Here is a 17,039-nt window from a genome sequence, read left to right as displayed (position 1 = left end):
TATCAGTAAGCTTGAAAACTTTAATATCACGCTGGCAACCTACCGGTCAATAGTACGTCCAATTTCTTACAGGTAAATTGACAGGGCAAGATAATGAAGATTTCATAATTACTGGCCTCGTGTTCAGTATTCTTTCCTCTGGTTTTAATTTCCTCAGAGTCATTCCAATTTCCTTGTTCGATTCCTAATTAATTTTTACTGCGGTAAATGTGATTTGGAATTTGGCTTATATTATCATATAAATCAAACGCTTTTTCATAAATACTGGTATTAAAGCAATATTATTTACTAAAATAATTTGCATTAATACGTCTTCATTTATATTTTGCTTAAAACATTAACATTATGTCTGTTGCAAATAATTAAAGCATGGATGGAAAATAATAACGAAAGATAAAAGACTTTGATGTAAAACATTTAGATGTTGGCTTAGATATTACAAACATGAATTCCCGTTTTCCAGCTGTGTTGTCGATTTAAAATGTAGTTAAATATCTTTCAATCCTGCGAGTCATTTTCATTATAAAAAAAGTACCTTATATTAAGTGGCATTTAGCACTCATCAATATATATGTCATTATACATAACACTGACGTCATCTTTTTCCGCTTTGCCAATCCACTGCCATCGAACACACGAAGTTACGCGACATAAAATGTTAAGATTTCCATAGTCTTTAATATGGAAAGAAATGGTAAGGTCCTGAGGACATTTTATAAAATAATCACATCTTTCCAACTCACAATTTCAGGACAACTGGCTTAGTTGCTAACTCTCATGTATGTATGAAAATGTCATAGATTTTAAAATTTCTTTGCTAGATATATCCAACAAATGGCCTTATGATTAATATCAGAAAAATTATATAAAATTATATATATATATATATATATATATATATATATATATATAATATATATATATATGATTATACACATACCATATATACATATATATATAATTATACACATACACATATATATATATATATATATATATATATATATATATATATATATATATATATATATATATATATATATATATATATATATATATATATATATATATATTATTATGGGCAGTATATTACACACACATATATGTATATATACATATATAATTATAAATATATATACTGTATATATGTACATATATACATATATAATTTATAATTATAGAAAATTTCCCTCTTTCCGGTCACTTTACCGTCAACTAATCCAAATAATATTCCTAAAGACTTCGTTTTTTTCTTCATTTTCAGGTTATGCAGACAATCCAGTCCACGATGAAGCTGATCTATACTTCAAGGTAAAAGCATTAAAATGCCAGCAAGCAAGTTCTCTTAATATATATTGGTATTGGTATAAGTTTTCTTAAAATATTTATCTAATTCAACGACGACCATTTGGAGATAAAAATATGACTGCTATTACATAGAATGTCTGCGACCACATAGTAACAGCTAATAACATGTCCAGTTTATGGTAGTGAATTTTACGTTTTTTAGGAAGATGTTCATCTGTCATAGATGATTTTCAATTGTCCCCTTTTGCCCGAGAATCTTTATTATTTCGCACATTTTGCTCACTTCCATACCTTGTGAGCCCAGAATGTCACTCCCACTGCAGAGGAGTGCCCTTCCGAAACTAACCTTGTTATGAAGATACCAGCAATACAGGCAACCAGAAAAGAGTAATGTAAGGGTAACTTATGGACAGAAAAACAATAAGAAACAAGGTGTGAACACCCGTCTCCCTCCCTACTCCCCACCCACTCCAAAAAGACAGAACGTCCACGAAGAAAACAAAATAATTCTGTACATGTACAGCATAGTCTACCTGTGACGCCTAAGGGAACTTAGATTTGAGGATTTTATTTTTAAGTAATTATCTGATCTCTGAACTCAGTACCTGTAGAATTTTGAAAATAAGTAAATTTTTTGCCTAATTCCAAGTGATCTAGCAATAAAAACAGAATTTTAGAAAGAGCGCGATTCTTCACTATAAACGTGATTATGAATCATCGACAAATTTAGAGCAAAGTTATTTAATTTTTTACAATGAACTATTTCTCATCTTCCACTAGGACTGGCAAAACCTGGGGAACGAATTCGAGAGAGCGGAGTGGCTGAAGAACCCTGATATGTCCCTTTACGACGTCCGTTCCAATGAGACAGGAGCCTTCAATGGTTCTGCCTTTGGCAACTGGAATCGATTCGGATACTCTCTGTGGAAAGTTGTTGGCAATAATGCCAGCGTTTCTGCGTATACAATTGAGAAGTTTAATGTGACATCAGATAACATTACTCTTATAGTCCCAACATACTACAACGTTCAATTAACCGGAGACAAGAAAATGGCCCAGTGGACGAAGAAGATAAACAGTAAGGTATTACTGATGAACGCTACTCTCATCACGCTGTCCAGTACCGACGGATCTGGAATGGGGCAACTGGAATTCAAATCCAGTGAAAGCGGTAAGTTTAGTGAGAACGAAACCCTGCATACCACACAAAAGGACAGTGGCGCATCCATCACTTGGCACGTCCAAAGGAATGGCGTTATCAACAGCTACGATAAATACACTAATTTCATTATCTTTGAGGAAGGGGAAAGTGAAAATGGGGACAGCACTGAGAAAGCAGTGCCTCCTTACAAGACCCCTTCTGTCTTAGACGGATTGTTAGAGGAGATATTCCAGCGGTCTGAGCTGCCTTCTAATTGGAGTGCCAAAGTTACGGGTTATATCATGGGTACAGAAAAAGTGAAAAGATTAAAAACATCAAGTGAAGCACATTATGACCTTCCATCTCAGTCGTTTGCTCTGTCAAGAAATTCCAGCGGCTATATTTGGAATAATGTTCATTCTCTCAGTATGGAAATGCCTGAAAATTTCAATAAGATTTTAGCAGATTTTCTTGAATTCTTATTCTGAATATACAGTTAAACACTTGATACAAATTTTTATTCCTGGTTTACCATCCCTTTACGAATATATTACTTTTATTTGTTGAAAAATGTTTCTTGTTTAGTTATCTAGATTTAACAAAATCTGAACCAGTTGCTGTGAAGTAAGTAGGTTTCATGTAAAGGAAATTGAATTGTTCCCTTGCACTACTTGTCTATGATGAGTTGTCATCCCATATACAAATACATTCAGTAAATTACTAGTAGTCCTTTTAACGCATAAACCTTTTTACATTGAATGGCAACGTCTCATATGACCTTTTATGGTATTATTTGTGAAGTATTTGCCCACTGGATAACTTAAATTAGCGACCGTCAGCAGATACGAAAATATAAGACACCTACTGTGAACATAATGGAAAGGACCTTCACCAATATATCACGAACCCTGGTGTGAGTTCAGCTACTCATTATTAAAGACGACGAGAGAAAATCATAAAGTCACTCCGTAACGCATTAACATAAACGCAAGTCGAACAAGGTACATATTTTCATTTCTGGAAGCTTCACCAGTCTCATACACCTACACCTACGAATCATCAGTAGTATGTCTACCACCTAATAACAAAGAGTCACTTGCATCTTGTATATACCTTTGTAATAACAGTTATAATCCCCTAAAATCCAGAAACAATTTTCATATCTCATTTTTTCAAGACTGTTCAGTAAAATCAAATAAAGTTCACTGTAACCCCATTTTAATGAATAGGGATATCATTTTTCGAGTTATTAGAATATGTAAAGTAATTTTAAATTTCGGAGAAAGTGCTTCCTATTGCTTGTATTTAATGTCACAAATGTTTGCATTTATACACACTGCATTAAATCTTCCAACTTTTAACCAATTTTTCATTTAAGAAAACAAAATTAAATAGGTACGGATCAGCATACCTCGAAAATCACTGGAAATGTTATTGATAATAGGAAAACATTAAACATGCGTTATCATTTATGTTTTATTTCATTTTCAAGTATATTTAAAACGTTCAGCTTTATAGATTATAGATTTCTTGCGAAACTTCATTTATCACAGTCCGAGTGGCTTCTGAGTAAACACGTTGACAGATCTATGTTGTTCACATGAGGCTGATATTAAATACATACTATACAGAAAGGCACATCTATGTATGAAGGTGTATGCATAGTATGTGTATATACCTAATTAGTATATATATAAATTATATACAAATATTAAAATATACAATATAAATATATATTAAAATATATATATATTATATATATGAATATATATATATATCTTATAAATCTATTCCCTTGGAAGGACTGGCCAAGAATGTGTTAGCAGTTCCGAGTTCCCCAAAATGTATTTGTATGGGGCTGCTAGTCTCATGCCCTTCTTTGTTTCCTAAACAATGTTTCATTAAGTCAAGTCGCTACCATTTCCTAATTTACTAGCTGATCATAAAAGTGTACAATGGGAATTTAATAGAGAGATTCCATCTACAATGACCTCACTTGTAACTGGACAAGTCTCATGACTGGCGTGTGTTGAGTGTGTGTAATATATATATATATATATATATATATTATATATATATATATATATATATATATATATATATATATATATTATATATATTATATATATATTATTAGAGTTAATAAATAATATAAGAGTTTAACTTATTCAATTTTGCAATATCAAGTAATCTAGTATTAAGTGTATTAGTTTTGAATTTTAATATGTAAGGACGTATTTTTAAGGCAGTTTATGGAAAGCTTTGTTTTGGTTTCGTTAGTTTGCGCCTAAAAGGAAGCTCGTTAAAGTGTTTGAACTATCGTATTAACGATTGTGGTCTTTTGTTTACATGTTTCTTGAAGAGTGGTGCGACTCCCGTGTGGTGACGATTGAGGACGGTGTTTTGTCTGAACTAGAGTTAATGGGCCGTATGGTTTGCTTCCTGAAACATCTGCAGTTGGCGTTTAGTGGATTACTCCTTGAAACCAGAAATTGTTTTTGAAGCTGAAACCTTCGCAGGTACAGTTCTGTCACCTGCGACGTCTTGTAAAATATCTAAAAAAGCAATTGTTGCAGCGTGTCTTTGTCAATTGCGACTTTGTGAATTGCTGAAAGCTAAAACCTTGGTGGATATCCTTGTCCAAGGAGTGCAAATGTGCCGTCCTTTTTCCCGGTACTCCCGGAGTTTTGAGCAGCTTTCTATGATAATTTCAGGACGCCCTTATAAGCTGCAGTTGAAGGAGCAATCTGGCTCGTGAGGTGGCGAGTAAGAACAGGGAGAAAAGCACCAGGTAGGAGTCTGTTTTTGTGTTGGCTGGGCAGCTCGCCACCAGCTTCCCCTCATCTGTGGTTACCTGTGTGTTCGTCCCTCTCCTGTTAGCTGAGTCCAGTTGTGTTGAGAACACGGCCTCCCATAAGTCTGTTACAGGTACATTCGTAAATAAAGCGATAAGTTTATTTTGGATCACGGCTTTTGTCTCTGAGTGAGGAGGTTTGAACTGTGTAATTATAATTGATATTTTACTATCTTTAAGTTTATATATATATATATATACGTTATATTGTTACGATAATTCTATATTTAGTATTAGGATGTGTGTGTTTAGATTGTAATTTGTAGGTAGGAATTGAAGTGGTCTTTTCGACCTTTTCCTTCTTTCCTCCATTATTAGATATAGGTATTTATTGGTATTAAGTTTGGGTCTGGACAACCCTGAAAACACATTATTTTTCATTTTTTTTTATTTTGCATCTCTTCTTTTATTATCATTTCTGTTTAGGGTTTAGCTCTTTAGCTGTTAGGTTATCCCACGGGATAAATTAAGGACTAGTGTGAGTCCAAGGTACTTGCAAAATTGACTTCCTTTTTGTTTTTTTTGCTTGTTAATAAATATTATTGAGTTTTCCTGAGTGTTTTCGTTTTCCATTGACCATTGTCTGAACATCAGTTACCTGTGTACATCACTGAGCATACCTAAAGTTTAATTAGAGTGCACAAAAGACCTGCACCAATGAAGGCCCAAACAGGGTCTTAAGATCCAAAACCGTGACAGGATAGATTGCTCAGGGTACTTGGTGGTTCTGGTCTGTGGAGCGACGTTTGGGTGATCTTTGTAATATTTATTATTTTGTAGTTTTGTGTAGTTTTCTCCCTGATTTCTTTGTTTTGTTAAGATGGAAGAGTTTTATTTGATCCAGCTGAATTTTTGGGGTCAGCTGACTGTATAAAGTATTTGTCTATTTTAAGTAAAAACATTTGGTATCTTGTGCCCAGTGGTTAGAGTATTTTGTTTACAAGAAATCTCTATATTAAGAAGGAATTATTGGTGGTGGTTAGGGATAGGATTTCTTATATAAGCGGAGCATTTGGTTAGTGGAGAGGAAAGTGATGGTGAAGGTAGTCTGTTTAGTGATGGTTCTGAGGAGGACAAGTTATAGTCTGTTTAGTGATGGTTCTGAGGACACAAAAGGACAAGTTGAGTATGAGAGCAGGTTTGACTTTGTTTGAGGATCCTCCTAAGTTACTGGTATTATTTATGAAGGTCCAGAAAGCCAATTTACCTAGGTCTAATGTATCTACTAATCCTTTTTGCCTCCCCCCAAATCCTGCTCCAGTTGAACCTCTCAAAACTGATCATATTTTGGGAGCGTCTGAGGAGGAGGTGGAATATAAATTAATTTGTAAAAGGATTGAGTTGAAGAAAATAGAGTTTGAGGAGAACGAGAGGATGAGGCGTCACGAGTTGGAGATGGCAAAAAATAAATGTGGAAATATTAAGCTGCAGGGGTCAAATATGGTCAGTTAAACAAGAGTACTTATAATGATAAATTTAATTTAGGTATGGCACTAAAATTGGTGCCTGTCTTTGAAAAAGAATGTCCCGGAAAGGCATTTGAACGTGTCGCCACCCGGTTGTCCTGGCCCACCGAGATGTGGACAGTGTTGATACAGTGTAGGTTGGTGGGTAAGGCAATAGTTTTTAATAAACAATGATTCAATCAGGGTGTACAATGCCTTGGAGGAAGGAATTGCTCTGGACTACCAAAAGGTTAAATCTTTAATTCTCAAATCTTATGACTTGGTCCCGAGGCCTACAGCTCAAGTTTCGAACTATCCTAAACACCCTTCTCAGACCTTTGTTGAGTTTGCTCGGGTCAAGGAAGAACAGTTCGATGACTGGCTGAAGAGCCGTCAGGTAGTTTCTTTCGCTGCATTGAGGGAATTGTTGCTCCTTGAAGAGTTCAAAAAGGCCTGTAGTAGGGAGTTGAGGGTCCACCTTGAGGAGGTCAAGTGAAATTGAGTAGTGCCGATCAGTTGGCGGATGAATATGTGTTAGTGCATCGTGCTGGAAATAGTAACTTTGGTTATAAAGTTTTGAATAATCCCTCTTCGCGGGTTAACAGTAATGGAAGGAGAGGAGAAATTTCTTGGAGTCTTCCTTCAATATTCCCAAAGTTGTGGATAACAATTCTTTTCCAGGTAATAGGAGTATTGGTGAGTCTCAGGAGGGCTTCCTTCTTCGGGTCTTTGTTAACAGAGGTAGGTGAATAATAATAACAATAATAATGATAATAGAGGCAAAACTATAGAGGAACCTGTTTCCAAGTGTGACAAACCTGGTCATTTCCAGAACCAGTGTAATGCCTTGATAGGAGGTATCTCCAGAGGAATGGACAAAAACCCAATTTCTTTAATTTCCAACAGGTCTAGTTCTAATGATAATAAGGCTGAGAAGACAGTAGTTGTTAGCAGTCAGTGTTGTTGATAGTAGCAGTAGTTCATCTCCTAGCAATAAGTTGTGACTTCAATTTGACAAGTATGTGTGGCCAGGTAAAATAATTCATGGATCTAAAACTATCAAGGTAAAGTTTTTGAGGGACACTGGTTCAGCTAGGTCTCTGGTATTGAGTGAGACCCCAAATGGTTTAAAAGTGTGTTCAGGTAATTACGTTGTTCTGGGAGGGTTTTTGAACACTGTTGTTTCTGAACCCGTTGGTGGATGTCAGGTTATCTTTTCCTGGAAACGATAGTGTTACCGAGTTGGTCGTTGTCGATAGTCTCCCCATCCCTGGTATTGATGGTATTTTGGGCAATGATATGCTCAATAGCAAGAAGGTCAGCAAGAATTATTTGAACTATATTGTCCATTCATGCCAGTCCTGTAGCTGTCACAACCCGTGCTGCAGCAAGAGCTGCGGATTTAATTAATGATGATGATGACTTGATGATTAGTAGATTAGAAGTAGATATAGAAAGGGATGGGTCAGTAGATAGTAGTAGTAATAATGATATTGTTAGTGTTTTGAAATCTGATTGGGACCGTTTAGCTTTTATTGAAGCCCAGAAAAGAGAGTTTGACTTTCATTTAGGTGATGTTGATGATTTGACCAACCTCTGGTTTTGCCTAATTAAAGATTTGTTATGCAGGATTAGTCGACCACCCACTGATGATCTGAGCAAGACGTCTCGGATTGAGCAAATCGTAGTCCCTTCTCAGTTCCGTGAATCAGTAATGAGTCTCCTTTCACGATAATTTCTTTTCAGGTCATTTTGTGTGTGGAAAAGTTTTTCGAATGTTGGCACAATATTTTTGGTGGCCTGGTTTGAAATCATCTGTGAAGCAATTCGTAAAGGAATGTGAGGTTTGTCAGGTTATGGGAAAACCTAATCAAGTTATTCCCAAAGCCCCTTTAAATCCTATTCCTGCCATAGGAGAACCGTTCTCGGAATTGGTGATAGATGTGGTTGGTCCCTTACCCAAAACTAAATCTGGTTATGTTTATTTATTAACAATTATGGATAGAGCCTCTAGGTTTCCTGAAGCTTTATTATGAGACGAATAACCTCTAAAATAGTTTTTTGAAAAATTAATGGATTTCTTTTCCAGGTATGGTCTCCTCGGGTTATTCAGACCGATTGTGGTACGAATTTCACGAGTAAGGTATTTAGGGGTAAATGTGCTGAACTGGCCATTCAGCACATTACCAGCGTACTCTTATCATCCGGAGAGTCAAGGAGTGGTGGAGAGGTTTCACCAGACACTCAAATCCATTCTGAAGAAACATTGTTATGAACATGGTAATGAATGGGATAAGGCACTCCCCATTTGCCCTCTTTGCTCTGAGGAATCATCCTAATGCCTCAACAGGTGTAGCTCCTTCGAGCTGGTATTCGGACATAAACATGTGGTCCATTAGAAATTTTTGTTCCAGAAGCTAGTGTCCGATCGAAGGGGAGATGTCAAAATTCCAGAGAGTTTGTGGAGGATTAGAAGAGGTTATTTAGTGCGTGGAAGTTTGCACGTGATAATTTGAGTTATTCCCAGATGGTAATGAAAACTAATTTTGACAGGCTTCAAAGCTCGTTTTCCTTTGAGCCCGGAGAACTGGTTTTGGTTTTGAGTATGGAACCGGACAATTTTCTTGAACCAAGGTATAAGGGTCCATGGAAGGTATTGAGGAAATTGTCTGAGGTCAATTACGAAATTGAATTCTATTCAGTATATACTCCAGGGTTCAAGCAGGAAGTGTAAAATTTTTCATATTAATAGGCTAAAACCATATCACTGTAAGAGTGTTGATCCTCTGGCAGTTGTTTATGAGCCAGGATCTGTGACTGAGGAACTTCCTCCTGAGGTTTCAGATGATTTAGTGTGTCATGTATCTTCAGATGCTCTTTTGCTAATGTACAAAATTTAGAAGTTTTGCAGGAAGGTCTGGAACACTTAGATGTTAATCAGAGACAGGATATACTTAATTTAATTTATTCCTTTCCAGATTTATTCCAGGATTCCCCTGGTATACTAATTTCCTACAGCATGATGTGGATGTAGGTAGTGCCCCGAAAGTTAAACAAAGTCCTTATCGGTTGAATCCAGTGAAAAGGGATATAGTCGATAAGGAGATTAAGTATATGTTGGAGCACGACCTCATTCAATCATCCGTTAGTCCTTGGAGCTCCCCTATAGTTCTAGTTAAAAGGCTGACGGTAAGTTCCGCATGTGTGTGGACTATCGGAAGGTTAATGCTCACACAAAGAATGACTCATTTCCTTTGTTCTCAAATATAGATGATTGCCTCGACCAGATAGGATCTGCCAAATTTATTACTAAGCTCGATTTGCTGAAGGGTTATTGGCAGGTTTGTTATCTGATCGAGCCCGTGAGATCTCTGCATTTGTTAAATTTTGGTTTATATGAATGAGGGTGATGCCATTGGATAAAAATGCAGCGTATGCCGATTTTTCAGAGGCTCTCCTGAATAGGGTCATTTGTGGTTTAGAAGGAACTGAAATTTATATTGATGATTTGCCACCAATATAGTAATGACTGGTGTTATTAACAATTTGGTAAGATTGACGTAAGGTATTTGAGGCCCTTAGGTCTGCTGGTTTGTTATTAATTTAGCCAAGTTGAATTTTCCAAGGCTAAGGTTTGTTAGAGAAAACTCACGAGGTTGGTTTGGGTCAGGTTCCAAACAAGCTAATCGAGGCTATTATTAATTTGAAGAGGCCAGGTAATATTAGAGAGGTGAGAAGAGTTCTTGGTTTGTTTTGGTTACTTGTTACAGGAGGTTCCTATGAAATTTCTCAGACCTTGCTCAGCCTCTTACTAAATTTTTAGAGAAGGGTCAAGTTTTGTTGGTCTAATCAATCCAAAGCTTTTAGGCCTAGCACTTAAAACAGTTCTAATTTCTAAACCTATTTTGACTTCCCCAGATTTTCAGAAACCTTATATAATATTCTCAAATTGATGCCAGTGACATTGGCATTGGTGGTGTCCTTTCCAAAGGGATGATGAAGGTGTTGGTACACCCTATATCTTATTTTAGCCAAAAGTTGAAACAGTTTGAAAATGGTAATCAACCATAGAGAAAGAAGCTCTTGAATTTGGTCCGTACCCTGATGCATTACAAACCTAGAAGACTAATTTTTCGATTTCTAGAGATCTGGACCGAATAATCCGCTTGTTTTCATTGAACGTATGAAAGGAGCCAATCAGAGGATCTTGTACGGCCCGTTGGGCTCTCTTGCTTCAGGAATTCAAGCTGGTTATTAAACATATAAAGGGGTCTGAAAAAAGATTCCTGACGCTCTCACGAATTTGAAATGTTTGCCTTCCCCTCCTCGTACGCTGACCTGCTATTTTGCTCCTGTGGGTTTGTATAAAAACAGTTTTTGGTATATTGTTAGTTGATATGTGTGCAACAGAATTTCTTTAGTTTAAAATTTGTAAGTTTGTTTTCTTGAGTTTTGTGACTCGTTTTAATGGTTGTTCTGGTTGAACGTTTATGTTTAGATGCATTGTGTGAAGGTTGATCCGATCTGTTTTTAAACTTTCTTGTTGTCGCACATAGCTTGATAGGTCATGGCTCACGGGCTGTAGCACAACACAGCCTTTTTAGGTATCTTCAGGCTGGTGTATGAGTGGTGACCTGAGACTGTGTTAAGGTTAATCTATTAAGGTTTTGGTCTTTATTTTCGTTTGACTAATATTTATGTTTTCAGAATAATTTAACATTTGCCAGGTCACGGGCTCACGAGTCTGATAGACTAACAAGCATGGCATTTTTTAGATTTTTAATAATACAGGCTGGTCAATGAGTGGTGACTTTGTTTTGAGAGCACTATTTACTGGTGGTACGCATTATTATATTGTTGTTCTTTTATTTTAGGTTTAGTCAGTTATTTATCTCACAAGCCTTTGCATTATCCTCTTTTTTAAGTTTAGTGTATAAATCTAGTTTTATTTTAGGCCATTAACTTTAGTCCTGTTCTGTTGTTTATTTAGGTCTGTTGTATAATGAATTTGTTTATTTTTTTTCAGGGTCTGTGTTCTTGTTTCCTAGTTTAACTTTAGTGTTTATTTCCAGTTTCACGATATTATTTAAAAAAAAAAATTTTGTAAATTTTTTTTTTTTCTCCGTGGGAGGAAGGTATTAGAGTTAACGTAAATATAAGAGTTTCACTTATTCAATTTTGCAATATCAAGTAATCTAGTATTAAGTGTATTAGTTTTAAGGAATTAATATGTAAGGACGTATTTTTAAGGCAGTTTATGGAAAGCTTTGTTTTGGTTTGTTAGTTTGCGCCTCCTCCCCGCTGTTAAAGTGTTTGAACTATCGTATTAACGATTGTGGTCTTTTGTTTACCTTTTCTCGAGAGTGGTGCGACTCCCGTGTGGTGACGATTGAGGACGGTGTTTTGTCTGAACGGTTCCAACATAAGGGATCATGCTTTGCTTCCAAACATCTGCAGTTGGCGTTTAGTGGATTACAAACTTGAAACCAGAAATTGTTTTTAAAAAACTGCCCTTCACAGGTACAGTTCTGTCACCTCGACGTCTTTATCTCTCGTAGCTGTCGCAGCTGTTTTTTGTCACCTCTGACTTTGTCATGCTGCCACCTTGGTTGGATATCCTTATCCAGGAGTTTTTAACGTCGCTTTTTCCCGGTATTTATATTGTGGAGTTTTGAGCAGCTTTGTCATGATAATTTTATTGGACGGTATTATTAGCTGCAGTTGAAGGAGCAATCTGCCTGCTGAGGTGGCAAGTAGGGAGAAAAGCACCAGGTAGGAGTCTGTTTTTGTGTTGGCCGGGCAAGCTCGCCACCAGCTTCCCCCCTCATCTATATTACCTGTGTTTTCGTCCCCTCTCCTGTTAGCTGAGTCCAGTTGTGTTGAGAACACGGCCTATATATATAGGCGATAAGTTTATTTTGGATCACGTAATTTTCGTCTCTGAGTGAGGAGGTTTGAACTGTGTAATTATAATTCTATTTTACTATCTTTAAGTTTATATATATATATATATACGTATATTGTTACGATAATTCTATATTTAGTATTAGTCGGTGTGTGTTTAGATTGTAATTTGTAGGTAGGAATTTAAGTTTTATATATCTTTTAAGACCTTTTCCTTCTTTCCTCCATTATTAGATATAGGTATTTATTGGTATTAAGTTTGGGTCTGCAACCTCTGAAAAACACATTATTTTTTCAGTTTTTTTTTTTATTTGTGCATCTCTTCTTTTATTATCATTTCTGTTAGGGTTTAGCAAATCTTTAGCTGTTAGGTTATCCCAATGGGATAAATTAAGGACTAGTGTGAGTCCTAGGTACTTGACAAAAATTGACTGGTGTTGGTGTTTTTTTGTTGTTAATAAATATTATTGAGTTTTCCTGAGTGTTTTATTTTCCATTGACCATTGTCTGCCATTACCTGTGTACATCACTGAGCATACCTAAAGTTTAATTAGATATATATATAAAAGATATATATATATGTATGCCCAAACAGGGTCTTAAGATATATATATATATATATATATATATATATATATATATATATATATACTATATATATATATATACACATATTAGTGTTTATATGCCTACATTTTTACAGAAATATTTAATTTGCGGTTGTTAAGAGTTCATTTCGAATAGATATTTCACTGTTAACATAAATAACCTACTAACCTCTCCTACAATCATAATTTTTTTACCATCAGATTATGCAAAAAAATAATTTATTGCTTTAAAAATAATTATGACAGAAAAACCTAAATAACTGTGCACAGCTTTTCATATACTACTATGGGTAAATATCTATAAATGGCAAATGTTTTTGTATTTTAAAATCTCTCAATATTGCTGTTTAGTCTTTTTGCAGTTCGTCCTATATTTAGCTTTTGTTTTTTCATCGAAATGGTACGGCAAGTTATACTTGCGTCTACTTCCACAAAAATCTGTCTGTATGTAAGCATTCGAGTGGTATAAAAGAATGATTCAATGATTTAATGCTATCAGAGGTCATTCTCTCCACATGATGATACAAATAGGTCGAAAGGCCAGATTGTAAGTCAGTAATCTCTCGATAATACCACAGATTGGCGAAACAGCTGCCGCGACAAAAACCAATAAATGGAAGAAGGAAGTCTACGTATTTTTCACCAGAAATTGACGCATCGAGAATCGGAAAAACTCAGACGGTATGAAGATACCTGCAAGAAACTTATTGAGGCCACTAAAACAATTGCTTTGACGAATATATATATATATATATATATATATATATATATATATATATATATATATATATATATATATATATATATATATATATATATATATTTATGACTCACGTCGGGATCGAACCCAGGTATCTCAGGTGGAAATAGGGCGTTACCCACTATATAATCTAAATATATGGAACCTGAGAGCAACTGCATATAATTACCTGGGCATATAACTGCTTGCATACCATAGTTTTCCCACATCCCGACTCAGCAATGACCCAATGACAACATTTCATATCGAATTATCCCTTCTAGTGAATATATATATATATATATATATATATATGTGTGGAATATAAATATATTTATGATACGATAGTCATAAATTTATTTATATATCCACATATTTATATATATATGATGATATAATATATATATATATATATATATATATATATATATATATATATATATATATATATATATATATATATATATGATCAATTGGTCACTTTTTGCTAGATATGTAACCATGATCTCGTTCCTGAGGCTCCAGTTCGATTCCTGCCACGAACGTTAGAATTCCTTTATATTCTTCCATTTTGTTCTTAGGGTTTGTAGTGCCAATCGTATCGAAAAGGTGAGAGGAATTCGAGAAGTCAAGAGGGCATTGTGTTATTCAAAGTTATTCAATTACATATTTATGAGTATATATATATATATATATATATATATATATATATATATATATATATATATATATATATATATATATATATATATATATATATATATGTGTGTGTGTGTGTGTGTGTGTGTGTGTGTGTGTGTATGTGTGTGTGTGTGTATAAATTACTATTTACTCTTTTGATAAACATTCAAGAGAATTTAAATTAAAGTACCAATCGACACTATCATTTAATTCTGTTCTTCAATAAGTAGGAATAAATTTTCCACGGCCTAGATGGTCAATGACACGTGCTCATTATTTTGTGAAATTATATAACTGAAACATAACTCATAGCTTCAAGAAACCTTTTACTCCTCTTTAGTTACTTAAAACAACAAATGTTACGACAGTCACTGAAGCTGCTAATAGAATTCTAGCCCTGCGGAAGAAGAAAAGGTCCGGAAATGTCTGACAAGCTCGACAACATTGGAAACAGGATGACAGCATTTCCAGGAGAGAGAGACAAATGAAATTATGGTTGAGACATCACATCTCTCTCTCTCTCTCTCTCTCTCTCTCTCTCTCTCTCTCTCTCTCTCTCTCTCTCTCTCTCTCTCTCGGCTAGTAAACAATATGAAGTGAGAGAGAACATCATAACGCATAATGTGGATAAAATATCGGATAAGATACATGACTAAGAGAGAGTATGAAATATCAGTCCCAGAGATTCCATCTTTGCAGCAGCAATTATTTTCTCTTTTATAAAATCAAACCGGATGAAAAAAATGGTGTTGTAAGTTGAAGGGAAATTGTGTTTGCAGATAATCTGCAGACACAGAGTAGGCGGATGATAAGGAAAAACATAAAGAGTTCTAGAACCGCAATAAGGGTCCACAAAAAAAAGGTTGGATGGAAGACACTCAAGAAGTGGGAAGGTAAACGGTACCTTGTATGGGAAATATTTGGACCTAGAGTGACAATGATGATTACATTGTTATTAAACCATCACTACTCAATTATTATTCCACAGGAATACTTCTACTGCATACATAAATGCCCGAATGCCGGAGAATAAGAATAATGATAATAAAAGGAATAAAAGCAAACGAAGTTACTGAGAGAATATTCTTAAGAATTTGCGGCCTTTAAATCCTGTTTATTTTTTCTTCAAAATTATGAAATATGGAATTCCGATAATCTTCTATTAAAGGCAGCACACCTGCACTACTTCAGTTCGGAAGAAAAACAAGATATTTTGTTCCTTTTCACCAAGACTATTAATCATTCCCATTTGCCTTCTTGCACTGATCTTTGTAAGCAAAGTTTCTCATATATGTTTTCCTCTACTTAATTTTCACATGCCTTATTAATCAATTATCTATTCAATGAATTATTGGCTTTCATATGTCAAAGTTAGTTTAGATCCTGTAAAGACAAAAGAGTATCACTACTCTTCGGTTAAAGACACTTTTTTTTACTATTCTCTCTCTCTCTCTCTCTCTCTCTCTCTCTCTCTCTCTCTCTCTCTCTCTCTCTCTCTCTCTCACCGCGGGAGAAAACAGAAATTGTATGTTGCCTGATTATAGGAAGAATGACCATTCAAGAGTATAATAGTTATTCCACGCTGAAATAAAGTAATGATTGTTTCCGCCCATCAAGGAATGCTCTCACATACAGTGCGCTCAAAAGGGCTCATTACTCAGTTAAACGACAGTGCTGGAACAGTTTGGTGTTACTAGTTGATATATGAAACGGCATCTACATTTATAAATATAAGAAATAGCTATGGTAACAATATTATAAAAAAGTCACAATGAAAATAATAATATAAGCATATAAAAGGGAAACCAAACTAAACCTTAAAAGGATATGACTTTTGAATTTTTACCACATACTAATAACAATAATGAACAAATGGAGATCATTTAATTCCGTTACACAAGAAATAACACCTTTTAAAGCAGTTCATTTAGTGATATTCCTAGAAAACTTTGATTCGTTTTACAACAGAACAGAGAGAGAGAGAGAGAGAGAGAGAGAGAGAGAGAGAGAGAGAGAATGACACCGGAGGTGAGATAAACCTTATTTCCTATTATTATGGTCCTCTGTGTTTCCAAATTTAGTCTAATTTCAAATGTCTGAAGTTATTCCTTTGTTCTTCTATTATTTCCCCTGGATGTTCTGAATTAGTGCTTGGGAAAAAAAAAAGGCGTATGTTCAATAGGACTAGTAAATGCAAATCAAATGGTATGACCAGACAATTATTTTTTACTACTTCCTTTCTATATCCATGTATAATCAACTTACTAGAGACCTTTTTAAATCAAAGATATAAAAAATATAATGAAACAGATATCACGAATTTATGAATTTTAAACGAAAGGGAGGTAATATACCATAA

General features: G+C 34.9%; 1 protein-coding gene and 1 long non-coding RNA gene across 2 annotated transcripts in view; both read left to right on the top strand.

Moving 5' to 3' along the window:
* The window catches only part of LOC136831642 (uncharacterized), a 67,945-nt gene extending 64,135 nt beyond the window's left edge, over window positions 1-3,810 (top strand). Inside the window, exons 3-4 of the mRNA XM_067092272.1 lie at window positions 1,265-1,311; window positions 2,089-3,810. Of these exons, the coding sequence (XP_066948373.1) occupies window positions 1,265-1,311; window positions 2,089-2,937 (896 nt within the window). The 3' untranslated portion in view covers window positions 2,938-3,810. The remainder of the gene's footprint in view (window positions 1-1,264; window positions 1,312-2,088) is intronic.
* The window catches only part of LOC136831289 (uncharacterized), a 240,168-nt gene that overhangs the window by 111,406 nt on the left and 111,723 nt on the right, over window positions 1-17,039 (top strand). The window lies entirely within an intron of this gene.

Source organism: Macrobrachium rosenbergii, chromosome 48 (genome assembly GCF_040412425.1).
Source record: "Macrobrachium rosenbergii isolate ZJJX-2024 chromosome 48, ASM4041242v1, whole genome shotgun sequence".
NCBI lineage: Eukaryota > Metazoa > Arthropoda > Malacostraca > Decapoda > Palaemonidae > Macrobrachium > Macrobrachium rosenbergii.
The sequence above is the reverse complement of the archived record's forward strand: the minus strand, read 5'-3'. Positions and strand labels throughout refer to the sequence as shown.